Source organism: Achroia grisella, unplaced genomic scaffold, assembly GCF_030625045.1.
Source record: "Achroia grisella isolate CSIRO2021 unplaced genomic scaffold, CSIRO_AGI_Agris_v1 utg3972, whole genome shotgun sequence".
Classification (NCBI taxonomy): Eukaryota; Metazoa; Arthropoda; class Insecta; order Lepidoptera; family Pyralidae; genus Achroia; species Achroia grisella.
The window spans coordinates 542,510-563,159 of record NW_026712838.1 but is presented as its reverse complement, the minus strand read 5'-3'; the positions used below and the strand labels follow the sequence as shown (position 1 = coordinate 563,159).

The 20,650-nt window shown below is 34.2% G+C and overlaps 1 protein-coding gene across 2 annotated transcripts; it reads left to right on the top strand.

Moving 5' to 3' along the window:
• Positions 1 to 1,063: 1,063 nt before the first annotated feature.
• On the top strand, positions 1,064 to 20,464 carry LOC131844100 (carnitine O-acetyltransferase-like). Of its 2 annotated transcripts, none has more exons than XM_059192880.1 (13): positions 1,064 to 1,161; positions 2,357 to 2,389; positions 2,714 to 2,959; positions 7,706 to 7,917; positions 8,604 to 8,754; positions 14,469 to 14,643; positions 16,024 to 16,211; positions 16,678 to 16,778; positions 16,863 to 16,982; positions 17,065 to 17,187; positions 18,786 to 18,984; positions 19,364 to 19,501; positions 20,241 to 20,464. In XM_059192880.1, the coding sequence occupies exons 2-13, from the start codon at positions 2,366 to 2,368 to the stop codon at positions 20,454 to 20,456; spliced, it is 1,893 nt and encodes a 630-aa protein (XP_059048863.1). In that variant the 5' UTR covers positions 1,064 to 1,161; positions 2,357 to 2,365; the 3' UTR covers positions 20,457 to 20,464. The 2 variants fall into 2 exon arrangements, with proteins under 2 accessions (XP_059048863.1, XP_059048864.1); XM_059192881.1 differs by lacking the exon at positions 1,064 to 1,161 and adding an exon at positions 1,202 to 1,469.
• The last annotated feature ends 186 nt before the right edge of the window (positions 20,465 to 20,650 follow it).

Genomic DNA, 20,650 nt, shown 5'->3' with positions numbered 1-20,650 from the left:
CATAGCCTGAAGAATTGCGTTTCTGAAGTGGCAATGGGCAGGGCACATAGCTCGTAGGACAGATGGCTGTTGGGGCAGTAAAGTCCTCGAGTGGCGACCACAGACCGGAAGACGCAGCGTGGGAAGGTCTCCAGCAAGGTGGACCGACGATCTGGTCAAGATCGCTGGCAGGCATTGGATGCGAGCAGCGCAGGACCGATCGTCGTGGAGGTCTTTGGGGGAGGCCTATGTCCAGCAGTGGACGTCTTCCGGGTTGCGATGATGATGATGATATTATGTAATCTGTGATAGAATAGAATAGAAAATCATTTATTCAAATAAACTTAATTTAAGCATATTTGAATAGTCAACATTTTTTTAAATCTATCGCTTATTCGGAAAGCTGTCTCATCACAAGAAGAATAAGCAAGAAACTTGTGTGTAGCTCTTTTAAACAATCCTTGTAAGTTCACATTTTACAAGTCGAAACGTGTGAATACAAACTACCAACCAGCACTAATTTATTTAGGCTCAAATATAAAAACACAATAACATTAAATCAGTCGTAGTGATAAGAGCAGACCAGTCCCTACAAGCAGCACTCGTTCACGAGTATGACGGATGAGCCAGCCATCACTACGCTCGACCATATTTTAGGGAGCCCAATGACCCGGCCCACCACGCCGCCACATGTCTGGACATTTTAGTGAGCATGACTACTCATTCCACTCGACCACGTCACAGCTACAAAAATTACTATATGGTAGTTACAGTATTCGCACTTTACATGAGGATGCATGCGGCAATCAATACAAAAGCCGCTACGCTATCATATATCAAGAAAGCAGTACGAAGAATAAATTATAACGTTGTCCGCAAATAAACTTATACTTAATATATATTGCTATCATCTATAAATTTATCTATCTTATAATAGGCTTTTTTACATAACATTTGTTTAATATAAAGTTTGAATTGTATATTGATAGTAAGTAGTTAGTAAGAATTTAAATCTGGTCACACTGTTAAAATAACTGACTCGCTCCTTTGTTTCTGATTCTAACTAATCTGTGTTACGTTTGTGTTGCCCCTGTGTCTTGTAAACTGCTCTGTTATTACTTGTTGATTTTTTTTATTATACTTTTCTTATTTGAATTTCTATCTGCATAATACATAATTAAGGTAAGTGGCATTGAAATAATATTACTGTATTAATCTCTTGATTTGTTCATATAACGTTACAAAACTACTTTCACTTTTTCTCAGTACTAACTTTTAATGATTAGGCCCTCAACGAGAAATAACTCTAAAGCTATCGTCTAACAATAGCACAAGTACCGAAGTTCAATTGCGATATCGAATTATGTACTAATGTTCAAATTCTTTAATTCAAGTACAATAAATTTTTATCATAACTCAAGTCCGCAGTCGATTAATTACAAGTATAAAGGTCGTTTTGAGAAATAAAATTGATTTCTATTATAATATAGGTAAGTACTTATTAAGTACAATTTTTATTATAGTTTATTATGTTTTTATTAACTATTCCTTTATGTTATGTTATATTTAATAGTAAGGGATAAAATATTTATAAATAATTAATTTCAAGGTGTCTGGTCTGAACATATATAAATATGTAAAAAAATGTTATCAATTTATTTATTTAAAAAATGTATTTATATCTATAAGTTATATGTATATATTTTATTTTGTCAGGTGGGTACAGAAATACTGTATATAGTAAATAAATGTCAAAGTAGTCAATGATATAAGTATTATCTTTTTCTTTATTATCATCTATATTGATTTTAGAATTTCTATTACTAAACATATCAACCCTATTGTATGTATTTAGCCTTATTATCACAAATCTAAAAAATCCTAAACAATAACTTATCAATTACTGACTGAGAGGAATCTATTTATCTACTGGCTTTTATTAACACACAAAATACAGTGCAATATCAGAAGAAGGAACATGCTCTAAATAATACCACATAAAATTTCTTAATCTCAAAAGTTTTAATAAATAAATCCCTCCCTCCCTTGATTCCTATCATATTCAATAGGTGCTGGACATCAACTTTTTTTAAACAACACTGTTTTGTGAATATTTTTTTCATTAATTATTCATACTTTTTGATGGATAGTGACTAGATTGAATTTTAAATAATGACTTCAGTTTACATCTAATTATACCTTTACAATTTTTTTTCCAACATTTTGTTTTATAATTGACAAAACTTATATTTACCATTGAATAAGTGGTTACCATACATGGTACTCATGGTAGTTTTATTATTAGCAGCTATGTACCTAGGGTGTAATTTATTCTTAAACAATAACTTTTATGTATTTAACTAACACTTTGTTACAGGATATCAGAATGATCCGTGGTATGAATAAAATAGTAAGTTTATATATTTATAAAGTTAGTACTACACTAATATACACTATAATAATATACAAAATATTGAAAAAATGTAAATAATACCTTATATGTATATATGTTATGACTATCTGGATATAGCACCCAACCTATGGACACATCAATGTCGCTATATCCTGTCTCCAATGTAGACAATAGAAATTCTTAATCTCTCTATTAAACTTAGAGAAGTTTTATAGAGTTTAGTAAGACCAGAGGGTCTTACTACTTGGTCATAGTTACAAAAAGGATCTAAATACAATACAATATGAAATGTAATTAGATAATAGAATTATTTAATTTCAGTGTGGACAACGAAGCTTTCTTGTGGAACCATATGTCAGTTCTTTACAAATGTCTTCTCACTATTCATCAGCTAAACCTGCTGTCAATGTCCAAAATTTACCAAGACTACCAGTACCTAAACTTACGGATACCTTGAACAAATATTTGAAAACTGTGAGGCCCCATCTAAAGGATGAGGAATTTGCTGTCACCTCACAACTTATTCAATCATTTGGTGCCGAAGGAGGTGTTGGTCAGAAATTACAGGTAATGATTTATATTTAAACTTTATATAGATTAGAGACATATTGATTCACCACAATGGAAGAAGAGAAAAATGCTATTAAAATATATATATATCAGTCAATCGGATACTAATTATATTCTTTAAAACTAACTCATGATTATTTCTAAATAATTTAGGTCGCGTCTTACTCTTTGTCATCTATATATTAATATGTGAAGCAAAAACTTTGTACTATTGTAACACAAATAGTTAAAAACGCTTCCAATAAGAAGACTTTTTAACCACTTAAAAATAAAAATAGTCCTATACCTACTGATTGTAATTGCTAATGTAAAGTCATGGAAATTTGAAGAAACTTTTTTTTGTACATGTGGCATAAACTGCTGTAATCTTGTAAATAAATATTCGAATATAAATTCTGAAAGCCCGTAGAATAATATGATATAATTCAAAGTGTTAAATAAATATACAAGAATACAACTGAATATGCCGTTGGACGGAGCTGGCATTTACAAGGACGAGAACAGATTGTACTCCAAACTTGCGGAAGGACTTATAGAGCAGCTGAAGGGCAACTCCTGCCTGACAGAGACGACTTTAGTCTGAGGGCACCGTTAATGGTTCGACTTCGGTCATTGTAATTTCCATTACCGTTTCAATTGAACAAGGGGATCGGTTGAAAGAGGCGATCATGGGCGCAGATGTGTTGCGCCCGGACGCACACAAGCGGACCCTCTTAATTGCGCTAGATGGTGTGGACCACACCTTTACACACACCGTGTGGTTAAGGTGTTCTACGCCGGCAAGAACGGTGTCATTAATTTGTGTGTAGTAGGAATGAAACGGGTGGACCCATTGGGAGGTTTGCTGCCGTTATGGGGTAGTCGGGTCGGTCAATAAGTACTTGACAATGTCGATTTTAGATTGAAATCAACATTGATTGTACAACAATTGTGTTATTAAAACGTAACTCAGATTAAACCAAATAAAATTGAATAAATTGATAACAATGATGTCAGTTATTTCCAATTAACAGTTAGCTAATTCAAGAGTATTTATAGAAAGGTGCGAAACGGCGCAATTAAATGTTTCTGGATTGGAATTAGTTTGCAGAAGCTTAATTCCGTTTTGCTCCCAATATAAAGTTACCCAATTGTCAGTCTGCACAATCAAACTATTAATTAAATATATTTCACTTATGTGAAAATCATTAAACATTGAAAATAAAGCAGATTTTGCAGATTTCAGCAAATTCGAGATTGCTTATCAGGTGTTGTCTATTGAATACATCTATTTAAGATAAGCGATAAATAATCAGTAGTTTCACTACAGTATACATTACGTAACAGAACAATATTTTTCGAATAAAGCATATTTCAATTCTTATTATTTTTAGATTGTTAGAGAATTGAATTTTGAGACCTCAATATCGACATTTTAGGACACCATTGAAATATTGATGTACATATAATTTTATATATATTGGAGTACTATTACGGGTGAGAAATCATGTATAATTTAAATTATAATGGTGAAATATAATGTCTTTGATGTCTTCTGTTTTCATCCCACTCAGCGATATATTAATCCGTGACTTAATACGGCGGATAAGTACAGAGACAGTGTCTTTATCCGTCATATTTAATGGACTAACCGATGGACAAGCCTGCGATGTTGTTTAATAATAAGTAGTTTATTCTGCGTAAAATAGTCCAACTATTAAAAACAACATTATAGCGATCAACTTTAAAATACTATCAATAATTTTATAAACGGTAATAGGAGAGCACGCATTATGGATCCAAACGCTGCAGTCTCCGCGGTTGTTGAATAGATCCATAATAACCACATACGAGACTCGTACTATGAGAGTACCCTTCGCACAATAACAATAGTACTAAATAGAAATACCTAAGCCAATACTTGTGACGGCACAGATGTCGAATTACAAAGAGGAAATTAATTACTCGACTAGACTCACGATTGACGGACCATCAGCTCATAGGCGTAGCGTTCGTTTGTATAAATTGATTGTAATTCTTTTATGGATGATAATGGAATGATGCAACCGCCTGCGCTAACGATTTACGCTGGCGGGGCACCAGTGGAGGATGATAAGATGAGCATGAGGTCAGGTTAGTTAGCCCATCGTGACAAATTCACTAGGAATTTATCACGATAGTTTCCAGGGGGACCACGTGGAGGTTAACCTGACATGGTACATTGCTAGTAATGGGGTCATGACTCCACATTACTAACAATCCCTTTCCCCCCTGATTAATTTGACTATTTTTGTTGCTTCTATTATTTTTATACAGCGTATGTGCTCTATATCTCTCGAAATTTTAACAAAGGCACCTCAGGATAAACAAAAAAGGCAAAAACAGAAAATCTAATCAGTGTTCGTAACCTAAACAGACCCGTCCTCACAACATAAAAGTTATCCGATGAAAGTAAATGGAAATAACAGATTCGAATTGCATGCCTGCATAGTAAGCGAGTTAAACAGGGTATTGACCTCGACGCTCTCGAAACGTTAATTTCATTGCCATGCCATATTCGATAGTATACATAATTATAAATAAACTATAAAATAGAGCCTTTTATTTCCTAAAATGGCAAGAATATTACATGCACTTACAAATTATTTATATACATATCATCTTATTGATCTTTTACATATTCTATTTGTTATTTAATTATATTATATTATTATTTTTATTTTATTATTTTATCTACATTCAATATATTATTATTAGCATGCAATAACAATAAACATTACATTACTTTTATATTATATTTTTTTATTTAGGTATCATTTTAAGGATATTGGCCTCTTCTAACCTTTTCCACTTGTCTCTGTCTTTAGCCAGTCTCGTCCAAGTGGGTCCCGCCACATCAATGATGTCATCGCTCCAGCGCCTTTTAGGTCTTCCGCGTGGTGTTGTTGTGTTTCGTGGGTACCAATATAACATTTTTTCACTCCATCTCCCATCCGTTATCTTTGCCAAGTGGCCTGCCCACCTCCATTTCAGGCCAGCTCCGCAGCATCAATGATATTTGTAATTTTTCGTATATTTTTATTTCTTTTTCTATCTCAACGTTTCAGTCCTATCATGCTTCTCTCTGCAGCTCGTTGAAACACTCTTATTTATGATAACCTTTGTTAGTGCCTTTGACATCCGTACAACAATGTCGGGAGAATTACTGTGTCCATTGCTTTCGTTTTAGCCTAATAGGTAACGATTGAAAATTTCTTTCAAAGACCAGTATTTACACCAAGCTTTGTACTTTTGTGTTGAGCGGTGTTGCAAAAGACATGTTCATTCCTAAGTATGTATATTCATCGACATAATCGATACTTTGTGTCTCAATACTTATAGGATTTTTTTCGCTATTTGTCATAGCAAACGCCTTTGGAAAGTTCATTTTCAAACCACATTTCTGACTTTCTTTATCTAGCGTCGTGAGCATGTGTTCGACATCTTTATGCTATTCAGAAATTAATACAATATCATCGGCAAAACGCAAAACTCCCAAATTATCCCGATTCAGTTGTTTAAATATATATTCTAGCAATGCAATGAAAAGTTTAGGAGAAATAGGATCTTCCTGATGTAGGTACTCCTCTTTTTATTTCGAATGGTTTTCCTTCACGTTCTAGTTTTACTACAGCTGTACAGTTTTTATATATTGTTTTCAGAATTTCTATATACTTTTCATCTATTTCTTCTTCTTGCAATACATTCCTATAAACGTATAATACATAATTATACGTTTACAAATTCAAATTATCTTTAATCATGTACATACTACTATGATATGTCAAATCTACCGTCAGTTCGGAATGATTTCGAGATGAAGAAACTCAGCTCGTATTCTTTTCAAATAAATATTGTTGGTACATGAAATAGAAATAGAAATAATCTTTATTCAAATAAACTTAATATAAGCACTTTTGAATAGTCAAGTTTTTTGATGCTACCGCTTATTCGGAATGCAGATTCATCACAAGAAGAATAAGCTAGAAACTTGAGTGTTGCTCTTTTAAATAAATATTTATTTACTTATATTTATTTAACAACAAGGATTAGGCATGCGACAATCAACATAGAAACCGCTACGCACTTAATCTCTGTTCAATCAGACAACATTTTCAGCGCTATGAATGTTAAGTTACATATTTTCTGCAAACATTTATAAATTATTCATAACACATTTGAATTTTTTTTGGCAAATTGAGTACAGACTGTATTTTGTAAAACCGCAATTTCCATAAAACGAATTACTAACTTTCATCAAACGGCACTTAGGTAAAACTAGTTTGTAGACATTACGTAAGCTTTTATTAGAATAATAACTTTAACTACTTTTTTAAAATGTTAATATTTTTTCTAGCATACATAATATTTTCGTAGATGTATTGAGAAGCAACGGTGAGGATATTTGTTATACAATAATACTGATTCATTTATAAATTCAAATTTGGGAGAATAGCGTGTATAATAGAATAGAGTACCAGCATATGCTATTGTAAAAACAAAGAGTCTAATCAGTGTTCGTAACCCGAACAGACAAGTCCCTACAAGTAGCACCCGTTCTCGACTATGACGGATCGGACGAATAGAACGGATGTGCCAGCCATCATTGCACTCAACCATATAAGAGTCGAATATACGGTCAATGTACTCCATTGACCGTCCCACGACAAGTTTACAATTACTTAATAAATAAATAGATATATGTATGTATATCCATATTTACAGGGATTGCTGGAAAGAAGAGCACAAGAACATTCAAACTGGCTTGAAGAGTGGTGGTTACTCACGGCTTATTTGGAATATCGGGATCCTGTTGTTGTATATTCTAGTCCAGGTTTAGTGTTTCCATTTCGTAAATTCAACACTCAAGATGAACAACTGAAATATGCTGCAAAAACCTTACTAGCTGCACTTGAATATAAAGCCCTAATAGACAGGTACATGTTCTCATTTAATTAGTATGAAATATATTATGTAGAATCCACATTATGTAATTATATAAAATGCAGCTCACTGCTGGACATAGCTAACAGTGGACAGCCGTGGGGATGATATGATGGTGATATGTAAAACTCGGTGAAGTCGTTATGTATTTAAACTGCAATTGGTGGGTATTCCAAAACTACAGCTATATTTTATGTGTACAGTTGTAATTTCTTTTTTCAACTATTTAATGTTGTTGACTGCATACGGCCTTTACACTCTGAAAACCCGCAGAAAAACTTCTGGAAAGCTAATACCTAGAAATTGTCTACGTTAATAAAATTTATTACAAAGTAATTACTGGTTGCATATTTTTATGATATTACTGCGCTTTAAGTTATTTGAATAAAAAACACCTTGAACTTACAATTCAATCTAAGAAAATCATAATTAATTAGTAAAACATGGACTATATTAGCTAGCATCCAAAGTAATTTAATCAATAGATAAGTCTACTTAATATTTTTATATGTAGATTGTGTGGGCTGTACACAATCTACATATAAAAATATCAAGGCCGGGAATCAATCATTGGAGGTAATTTTTCTTTTACATATAGATGTTATACTGATTCAGGGTGGCATCACGATTTAGCGTACTTTTGTTTGGTTATAAATTAAAATCAATTTTTTAATTTCAGTGACAAAATTCCAACTGAAATGATGGGTAAAAATCCACTTGACATGTTGCAGTATAAGAAAATTTTTGGAACTTGTAGAATACCTGGAGATAAGAAGGATAAATTATCTTTCAATGATAGCAAACATGTTACTGTCATTCACAACAATCATGTAAGAGTACAATTTCCAATATATCTTATGTATAGCTAAATGTATATATTGTAATGTATATATATTATATATTGTAATGTATAACTTTTGATTATTGATGTTGATTATTCAATCGCGCTAAAATAGCCGAATGAATTCGAATTTAATTTAGTGGGCTTTTTACTAGAATTTACGCAGGTAGCACGACTAAATACGTCCGTTTTACCTGCTACGTCCAGTCATAGGCAGATAAACTTAAGTAAGTAAGTTCGCCAATTCAACCACGAATCCTCGAATCCTCAATCTGATGAACCTAACAAACTTTATACAAATTTCTTCAATATTGTTTCTTACGAATATAATAAGGCTTTTAACAAAAAAACTATCAGTATTTGTAACAAATCAAAATTTTCAGAATGGGCTACAAAGGGAATTCTTAAAAGTAGAAATATATTATTTGATTTATATGATCAAAAAAAATACCGTTTCGATAGTACATTCGTAAATTATGTAAAAAGATTCTCAAAAACTTTTAAAAAGGTATGTGATGTAGCAAAGTCTAATTATCTAAATAAAAAAATTAAAGAATCCAAGGATAAGATTAGGACAGTGTGGAATATTATTAATAAAGAAACTGGCAAAGTTAAAAGTCCATATAATGATTTTACGTTAAATTATAATGATAAACTAGTAACGTCCACAAAAGAAATAGTCAATATTTTTGAAAAAATTTTCGCTAGTATTCCAACTGATATTTGACTGACTCTTTGGACTCTTCTCCAAGTACAGCTAAATCATTCCTTATTGACAATGTTGCTTCGTGTCCGGTTACAATTAAATTTACATTTATTGACATTGCTACAATTACGAAAACATTTAAACAATTAAATTTAAAAAATACTGAAGACCATTGGGGCATGTCTGTTAAAGTTATTAACACCGCTATAGATGTTATTGCTCCATATTTAGTAACTATCTTCAATAAATGTATTTTTGACGGTGTTTTACCCAATTTAATGAAACATAGCAAAATAACACCACTTTTTAAGTTAGGGGATAAAACTGAAGTAGGTAATTATAGGCCCATTTCTATCTTACCAGTACTAAGTAAAGTGTTTGAAAAAATTATGCTCAATCAGATGCTTATATAGATACGTCTGTTATAAGTCATTTAGTCGACTTACCGCTTGCAGATCCTCACTGGCATATGCCAGGTGAGATCGAACTTGTATTAGGAGCAAATTTGTTCCCTTATATTCTTTTAAGTGGAAAAATAATAAGTCCACCCGCACCGCCAGCCATAGAAACTATTTTTGGTTATGTTTTTATTGGTGACGTTCCCTGTAATAATGCGACCACATCTGATCGTGATCATACCGCGCCTCAACAAGACTCATCTTCCTCTGCTTTCTTAACATGTATTGAAAATAATCTTAATGATTCTCTCTCTAAATTCTGGGAATTAGAGGAGGTTCCTATAAATAAATATTTAAGTCCCGCAGAAAAGGAATGCGAGCAAATGTACTCTTCTACCGTGTCCCGCGACTCGTCAGGTCGTTATTGTACTGTTTTACCGTTTTATAAGGATCCTAGCGAGTTAGGTAATTCCCGTATCACTGCTTTTCGTCGCTTGCTATCGCTAGAACGCAAACTAGAAAGTACAGGTTTGCGCGCTAATTATAATGCCATCATAAAAGACTATATAGACAACCAATATTTATCTGAAGTTTTAAATACATCCGATAATATGGATGACGGTTACGTCATACCGCATCACCCTGTCATTAGGCAGGATAAAGACACCACCAAGGTCAGAATAGTCCTTGATGCAAGTGCTAAATGTCATAACGGCATTTCTCTAAATGATATTTTACATACGGGTCCTAATCTCCAAGCTGATTTATTTTTACTTTTATTAAATTTTCGTTTATTTCCAATCGCTATAACCGCGGATATAAAACAAATGTACCTACAAATTTTAGTTACCGACGAGTATCGTAAATATCAAAAAATACTGTACCGCTTTAATACGTCTGAACCCATACGTACCTTTCAATTTAATAGAGTTGCATTTGGTCTTAAGTCAAGTCCTTACCTTGCCATGCGTACAATTCGTCAGCTTTGTGATGATGAACGCGATAACTTCCCGCTGGCTGCTTCTATAGCTGAAAGGGAACTGTATATGGACGATTTAGCTACGTCTATACTAAATGAGGTTGATGCTGTCGAGGCTACCGCTCAATTAATTAATATGTTTAAGTCAGGTGGCTTTCAATTAATTAAATGGTCTAGTAATTCAAAGAACCTACTAGAGAGCATTCCTACACCGCTGAAACTTGCACAGCAAGTTGAGTTTGATAGACGTGAGTCCCTTAAGATATCTTAAGGGGCTCGAATGGAACGCAAGATGATATTTTCGTTTTTAAAATCAATTGTGATGACCGCTTGTGTACAAAACGTACCATACTTTCCCTAATAGCCCGATTATGGTACGTATTAGGTTTTGCTGCGCCTGTCGTACTTACCGCTAAACTACTTATTAAAGATCTTTGGCTGCAGAAAGTCGGTTGGGATGATGTACCTCCGACAAATATAACCGCTATTATTACTACATTTAAACAACAATTACCGCTTCTTGCTAATTTAAAAATACCGCGTCATTTATCTGTCACGCAAGACTGTATAATAGATATCGTTGCGTTTTCGGATGCTAGTTTAAAAGCTTACGGCTGCGTTATTTACTTACATGTGACAGATCCCACAGGCAATATATACGTGAGATTAGTCTGTGCGAAATCAAAAGTCGCACCCTTTAAGGTAGTCTCACTTGCGCGACTAGAACTTTGCGCCGCCGTTTTAATGTCTAAACTAACTAAACTAGTTTATGATGCTTACTCTTCACGCACGTCTGTACAGAACGTCTATGCTTTTTCTGACTCGAAAATTGCACTCTCATGGATTCATTCTTCACCACATCGGTGGAATATCTTCGTTAGCAATCGTGTGGCTAAATGTCAGGAAAATTTACAATCAAAACATTTCTATCACGTGGCTGGATTCAATAATCGAAGCGACTGTCTTTCAAGAGGTTTACTGCCTAAACAATTACTTACCCATGAGTTGTGGTGGAACGGTCCCGCGTGGCTGAGTAGCCCCGTCTGCTCTTGGCCGGTAGAGTCATTTACACCTGAAAAATATGAAAACTTACCTGAATATAATATTAAGACGTTCGTTACAGCTGCTTCTAATACTGTAGTCTCACCGCTTTGTGATCTTGCATCTAAAGTTTCATCCTGAAACAAATTATTACGAATTACTATTTATAGACTGCGATTTATACGCGTATTGCTCCCCGCTCTAAATATATTGAAACCGCTCATTTAAATATCGCTGAAAAATATATACTTACCGCAATTCAGGTCGCTCATTTTTATCATGTTATTAGTGATCTTGAAAAGGGTAATTTACCTTCTGGAACTCTGCGTAAATTAAATCTTTTTATTGATGACGATGGCATAATTAAGATAGGTAGATTATTAAATGCTAACTTACCTTTCGAGGCAAAACATCCCGTTTTATTGCCTAAGCGCGACCATATTACTTACTTATTAATAGATCATTTTCACCGCGTTAACTGTCACACAGGTGCCATTCTTCTTCGTTCTTTAATTCACCAAAGGTGGTTTAAGAATACAGACAATGTTAAGGTTGGTACTGTAGTGCTTATACATGATGATAACGTCTCACCACTGCGGTGGCCAATGGGTATCACTGTGAAAATATATCCAGGCTCAGATGGTATTGCTCGCGTAGCATCTGTTAAAACTCAAAATGGTTTGCTCAAGCGACCAATCGTTAAATTAAGCCCTTTACCTTCTCAATAAACTCTATTTTTCTTATAAACCGCATTTACTTATTATTTACCGCTAGGTGTATTCTATTAAGTTTTTCTTATTATATTACGCTCTATAACTAATTATAAGTATGTTAGGAATATATATTATAATGTACATCCGCTTCATATATTGCTCTTCTTTGTATTTTCTTTGAGAAACCTTTAGTTTCTCAAGGCGGGGGAGGATGTTCGCGCCATTTATAAACATATCAAGTGGTATGGTATTATTCCCTATATCCTAATCCCTTTCCCGCGCACAGTATGTCAACTGAGGTCGCCCGACGACCTCGTCTACTAACGTGAATGGTGACATCTCGTCCCAACCGCTCCGCTTTAAATTAATTAATATAATATTGACATTAACAATAAGTAACTTTGTGTGCGTGCCTGTGTTAAACTTAGTATTCATCGAGTGCAGCAGCTGTGCAAGAATAAACCCGCTCTACAGTCGCAGGTACGTACTGTGCGCCCCCTTTATTTCAATTCCATACAGTCCACTTACCTTACCCGCTACCCCCCATATCTCCAATAATAATGTTTTTATAGAAAAACTTTAAATCTATAGCACTGACAATATTATCTGATTACATTAATAATGAGTGCGTAGCGACTTCTATGTTGATTATCGCATGCCTCTTACTTGTTATACTGTAATTATTTATATAAAAAAAACATCTATTAAAAAGAGCAACACATAAGTTTCTTGCTCATTCTTCTTGTGATGAATCTGCATTCCAAATGAGTGGTAGAATCAAAATATGACTATTCAAAAGTGCTTGTAATGAGTTTATTTGAATAAAGATTATTTCTATTTCTATTTCTAATCATCTTTTGTACGTTAATATTTTATGTGTGTGTTTAATAGACGTATCCGAGGAGAATGATAATAAATACAATCTTTAAATGCCGTCTGTGTTCATGACACCAAACAGTATATTTTATATTTAGTACTTAGGAGTGGCAACATAAGATGACTTTGAACGACATACACGTTATTTCACACAATCAGGAACGCGCGCGGCGAGGGAAAGCCAGCGCGCGCAGTTGTAGGAATTGCATTTTCTATTTTTTGTATTCAGACTTTCTCGCGTTATATGGCATAAGTTTTATGCCATTGCACTTTCTTTAAAAGTTTATTTTATACTCCATGGATTTTATTTTTCAAAAGACACGTTTAACATTTATAAATTATCAATAACTTTATAATTATGTTTTGGATCCATAGTCAGATGTCCGCTATATTGCAGTAATAATTAATTATTACAAAAAGGCACGCACAATTGATGGACGCGTGAATGCGCGAAGACCGTATATCAGTAAACATAATGTTCTATTAAAATTATAACTGCGTGTTATCATCGTCTTTTGATTTTTATATTCAGCCAGTTTGCAACACGCGCGGCGTTTCTCTTTCTTTTTTTCTACATTTACATGCATATTCATTCCTGCTTGAAAACAGCTTTGCGCGTGAAAGAACGTATGTGTAAAGGATATGTTAGTATTAGTTATACAAAGAGGTCCTGTAGCATTCATAAAAATAAATTTATAAATTTCTCGAATTCTCAAAAATCTCTCAAATTTAACTTCAAATCATGGATAGTATCTTTAATAGATTGTCAGTTTTATTCTTGTGAATCTATTATGAAATTTCTAGAGATATGTCATGAATTATGACCGATATATCAGTCAAACATAATGTCTACTATTACATTACATCAAACATAAAATGAAAATATAACTGCGTGTTATCATCGTCTTGGTTTGATTTTTATGCCTAATTGGTCATGATTACCACAATCATAGCCACAATTTCTATTAATTCCTGTAGTTTTTTTTTTAGATATTCCATGTGGATCTTTGGGGGGAAGATAATGTAGTATTGAGCGAGGACCAGATCATTCAACAGTTAAGAAGAGTTGTGGAACTATCAAAAACTCCTACGGATCAAGCTATAGGCGTGCTGACATCAGAGAATAGGGATGCATGGGCAAAGGCATATGAACTACTTACGAAAGGTACTACAAAAAGAAGATTAGAAATACTGTTTAATTTATTACCCATAACACATCCTCTGTCTAGCTTGAGACTAGTTGATGCTGTTCAGCTTTTCCAGGGTTTTATTATTATTATTATTAGGACTGATTCCAGTGTTTTCTTTTCTATTTGATTTTTTTACTATTCTGTTATTACCTTCAATACTGGATACAAACGATCTTTATATCCATTTACCTGCCCAAAAGTATAAAAATATGGAATAATGTGGTTCACCGGGGTTCTTGCACTGAGAGTCCGAATGGGGGGGGGGGGGGGGGGGTAATAATTTTATACTTTATAATTCTCCGAACAGTGAGGTCGCTCCGTGAAACTTATGATAACATCAGGAAGCTTCTGTTAGGAACTTGTCTGGTTACTGTATTAAGTCTCACCCGAATACGTACAACAGGTTAAATGCGAAAAACAGAGCCAAGTATTACATTTACAAGAACACTCATGCTCTTTTATAACTATGTATAATGCCTATAGCTGGGCACCGTTAATCAAATAGTTGACTTCGTTACTCCGCTACAAAAAAAAGTTAGCTTCGTTAAACGTTAATGCGTTACATTTCAGAAGAATTATCGCAAGTTAACGTTAATCGTTAATCCGTTAATATGTGTAAAATTGTATTTTTATATCGCTGCGTTAGTGAATGCATAAAACCTGCTGGTTTAGGTCCTAGAAGTTAAAAGGTTAGGAACAAAACAAAATACATGTAGATATAACTCCAATGAGTAATTTAATCGTCGGGCATAAGGTGTGCATATTCTCCTTTATGGACATTAACATGTTGAAGTTCTCGTCTGAAAGCAAGGCTTGTTATGGTGTTTAAAATATCTTTACCTGTGCAAAAGAGACGTTCAGCTGCAGCGCTTGAGGGTAAAGCAGTATTGCATTTAATGAGCATCTGTTCCTCTTTTTGTTGAATCTTTTGATTTTATGTCTAGCCACATTTTATTGAGATTTTTCGTTTTACTCTTTAAAGAGTAAAGAGGAGCTCGGAACTTTTTTGTTATTGAACCTGATTTTCATACCACGCCGTACTTCCATACGGTAAATAGTAGGCATTGGATTAACGATTAACGAACTTCTGCATATTAACGGAAGTTAACGTGTCCGTTAAAATTTTCAAAGTTAACTTAAAAGTTAATCCGTTAATCAAAATGTTAACTTCGTTAATTAAAGATTAACGACTTAAAGCCCAGCTATGTATATATTATTGTAGAGCCTGTAGAAAAATATTTATAGTACATATTATATTAAACATTAACTTGTCTCTGGTACTTATTTCCAGCACAGACCAAACGTCTATTCAATCATGCTTTCCCAAATTATAGGGATCTTTTTTAAATTTTCAGATAAAGTGAACAGGAATTCATTAGAAGATGTGGAAAAAAGTATCGTAGTCTTATGTTTAGATTCAGCTGTTGGTCTATGGGATTGCAAAGATAAAAATGCTCAACAGAATTTAGCGGCCGCTCAAACCATACACGGCGGCGGCTCTCGTTCCAATGGCAGAAACCGCTGGTTCGACAAAACTGTACAGGTATGATACCTAGTGGTTATATATATATATATATATATATATATATATATATATATATGGCATCGATATATTCATGTTATTGTTGTAATGCAATAAAACCTTAACATAAACATTCTTCGATGGCAAAATGAATGTATAACCTTGTCTATTATTTGATAATTACAGCTTTATCTTTATGCACATAATATATACTTTACATTTTTTCCTTATTATTTTATGCTTACTGATGATAATACATACTTAGAACTAGAACTAGATGTGGAAAATGAAATATATAATTTCAAACAAAATTACTATGTTACATTACCAAGGTAATTTATTTTTTAAAAGAGGTAGTCCTTTATTTAGTTAAATATTAGGACATATATCTTAGATAGATATAGACTTCTTTATTTCTTCCTAACAAAATTAATAATTAACGATAAATATTTGCTACATATTAATTATGTAATTATATACATTATAGTTCATTGTTGGCGCTGATGGTATAACTGGCCTAACATATGAACACTCACCAGCCGAGGGACAGCCCATAGCTGTTTTAACCGACTTCGTTATTAACTACATGTATGAATTTTTTTTATTTAATTTCGTTTATATTTTTTATTGTTTTAATATTTTTAAAAACAATTCATATGTTTTTAATTTAAGTGACCAAGGCAAACAGGGACAATCAGTATCAGCGAGTCCTAAGGAACCAGTTCAACTAAAATTCAATGTAACAAACGAGGTTTCTACATTAATTCAAACTGCAGATGAAAGCTTAGACAGGTTTCTTTCGAAATATATATTACTTTTATTTTACTTTCATATATATGTGATTTCATAATGTTATATGTTCGGATCATTGCAGATTGGTGTCTAACCTGGAATTGAATTGTTTTACCTATGAAAAGTATGGTAAAAACTTTATTAAATCACAAAAATTAAGCCCTGATAGTTATTTACAAATGGCAATGCAGTATGCATTTTATAGGTGAGTGCATGTATTTAATTAAAAGTGAACACTTTCTTACTTCTCCAAATCGTAAGTTTATTTTTAATTTAATGTCTAATGCACGAATCGCACATGTGAAACTATAACTAAAACATGTAGTTTCGTACTGTTAACAAAACAAAATTTAAATAAGTAGGATAGTATATTTTCTATTATTATTCTCCAACGAGAATACCAGATATTGAGACCCATACGAGCTCTTTACTTGACCTTCTGCTGACTACACATCCGGACGATATTCAGTGATCGTGGAGGCACCACTTGGTTCTTCAGATCACTGTCTTATCCGATCCCAGGTACCGAGCACAAGACCTGCCACATCCCGACCTCCGTGTCAACGGCGCATGTGGCATTACAAGTCAGCAGATTGGGATAGATTGCGAGAATTCTACGCAACGGAGAGTCCGGCGAGAGTTACTGTCTCTTGATGTCAACAAGTCGAATGGGCCAGACGGCATACCGGCATTGGTGTTAAAGAAGTGTGCTCCTAAGTTGTGTCTCGTACTCACGCGCCTCTTCGCGTTTTCATACTCCTCTGGGCAATTTCCGTCATCATGGAAGAATCACCACCCTTGTGCACCCTGTGCCAAAAAAGGGCGACAGATCAAACCCATCGAACTACAGGGCTATCGCTATCGCATCTCTACTCTCCAAGGTGATGGAGCGTGTAATTAATACACAGTTCCTTGGATACCTAGAGGATCACGATCTATTGAGCGATCGTCAATATGGTTTTCGCCATAATCGCTCAACTGGTGATCTTTTAGCGTATCTCACACACCGCTGTGCTCTTGCCATAGAGAGTAAATGTGAGGCGTTGGCAGTCGGCCTTGACATACCGAAGGCATTCGATCGGGTTTGGCATCAAGGTCTTCTATCGAAATTGCCCTCATACGGAATACCAGAGGGATTATGCAAATGGGTCGCTAGTTTTTTGTCTGGCAGATGCATTAAAACCGTGGTAGACGGTAATTGCTCCGATAGCATGGTCATTAACGCTAACGTCCCGCAAGGCTTCGTTCTCTCCCCGATACTGTTTCTGCTGCATATCAATGATCTGTTAACCACAGTTAACCTTCATTGCTATGCGGATGACAGTACTGGGGACGCAATTTACACGGGCCGTGCTAATATCCCTCTTTCCGTTGTGGAGGCAAACCGCGAACAGCTTGTGTCTGAAATCGAGAGTACTCTTACCAGTCTCCGATTGGGGGCGACTGAACTTAGTTCAATTCAATCCTACTAAGACACAAGCCTGCGCGTTCACCGTTAAAGCTCGGTGTGCTCAATAGAGCCAGGCGGTACTTCACTGCGGACCAGAAACTTCTCTTATATAAGTCACAGGTTCGGCCGCACATGGAGTACTGCTCTCATCTTTGGGCAGGAGCGCCTGGATACCAGCTCGGTCCTTTTGACTCGGTTCAGAGACGTGCTATGAGAATTGTCGATGATCCCAATCTCTGGCGGATCTAAATAGAATTATTCCTATTGCAGAGTTATTGTGTACTATAATTTGTATTCATTCGTTTGAACTGATGTTTTTTTGACCAGTAAATTGTATATTGTTGAAATTAAAGGCTTCACAAAACTCCTGGAGCCCACTACGAATCTGCAGCAACCAGAATGTATATTGGTGGCCGCACTGAAACTATAAGGTCATGTTCAATAGAATCTATCGAATTTGCCAAAACTATGTTAGATGCTCAAAGCTCACCTAAGCAAAAGTTAGCTGCTCTGCAAAAAGCTATACAAGGTCACAAAGATTACACAGTGCAGGTCAGTATACGAGATATATAATATTTTTATTTATTGGTATATATTAGTATAGACACCCAAGAATAACTTTCCAAACTACAACTAAAATCTACATGTGTATCTACTTGAAAATCATCATTGCCATACCATGTACTACAAAGGTATGATTAAGGCAATAACAATGAATGAACAGTATACCACTTAATATAAGAAATCTACAACGATATTGCAGTGTTCAATATTTAAATTCACTCATTGTGTAAAATATTTTCTAGATTTTTTATTTATGTAATAGTTACAGAATAACCTGTGCAGACTTAATTATTATAATTACATCTTGTATAATAATATGGTACTGACATACCTATATTGTATGTATTCAACAATGTTTTTGTTTCAGGCTCTCCAAGGTTTCGGTGTAGATAGACATTTATTAGGACTAAAACTTATTGCTAAAGAAAATGGCATTGATATACCCAATCTGTATACCGATGCAGGATTTATAAAAAGTGCTCACATGCGAATTTCTACAAGCCAGGTAATGTATGACTTTATATAACGTTTCTAAATTCGCCTATAGAGTGCTAAATTAGTGAAAGGGCTATATTGCCCTTTCACAAATTTAGCACTCTATGGGCGGCTCTATATAATTTTTAAAATGGATACAATCATTGTTCTTTATGTCACACAATTAGCACTTAATAAATTCTTTATAATTTAGTCTCGGGCGCCTTGGCAATCGCGTCGACATATTATGATTTCCAAGAGTATTAGTGAAGATTCATAGCACTAGGGTTACATAATCTTAACCTAATAAGAACTATAAACGACCAAAATTCGAATTCATTACCGTTCTGAACTTGTAAAACATTCGGCCGGGGTGGGGGCGGAAGGTTTTAATAAAGGGAACTGGTGTCTGTATTGCTTGTCTACATTTGTCATTGAATACTACTCGTATATATATAGTTATAAAATAAACTATAATACATGTAATCAATAACGATACCTATTAATGTGATGAGTATCTAGGTGTAGTATATGTTTTTGTTATCTCCGAGACTAATATTAAAGACTTTGTTTTAGAAACTTGGTAGGAAGGGGTATGGTATGTTTATTAGTGTCTAAAAATAGCATAGCGAATTCTCATTTCGAGCATTTGCAAAATAGAAATATTTTTCTCTGGACCAATTACGTCATCAATGCGGTATGATGGCGAGTCGACGAGGGTTCTGCTGCGTTCTTCTCTATTGTAATATTACCATTGTTGTATTTTACAGGTTGCTTGCAAATGCGATGGATTTATGTGTTATGGACCTCTCGTACCTGATGGTTATGCTACATGTTATAATCCACGTGATAACGACATTAATTTTGCAACGTCCTCATTCTTGTCAAATTCTGAAACAGCGTGTGATAAATATCGAGCTGCTTTGGAGCAGTCTCTTCAAGACATGCATGATGTTCTTCTTCAGAATACTAAAGCGAAATTATAAGGCTAGTATTCTTATAAAAGTCTAAAGGTGGAGGTCAAATGTTTGTTGATATATTCATGAAAACAAACGAAATATTGTCAATATTAGATGCCTAAAGATTATAATATATCTTATGTATTTTTAATGTGATAAATTGTGGATCAAAATGAAATTTTATTTACTATTAAATTAAAATTATTATCTACCTATGACTG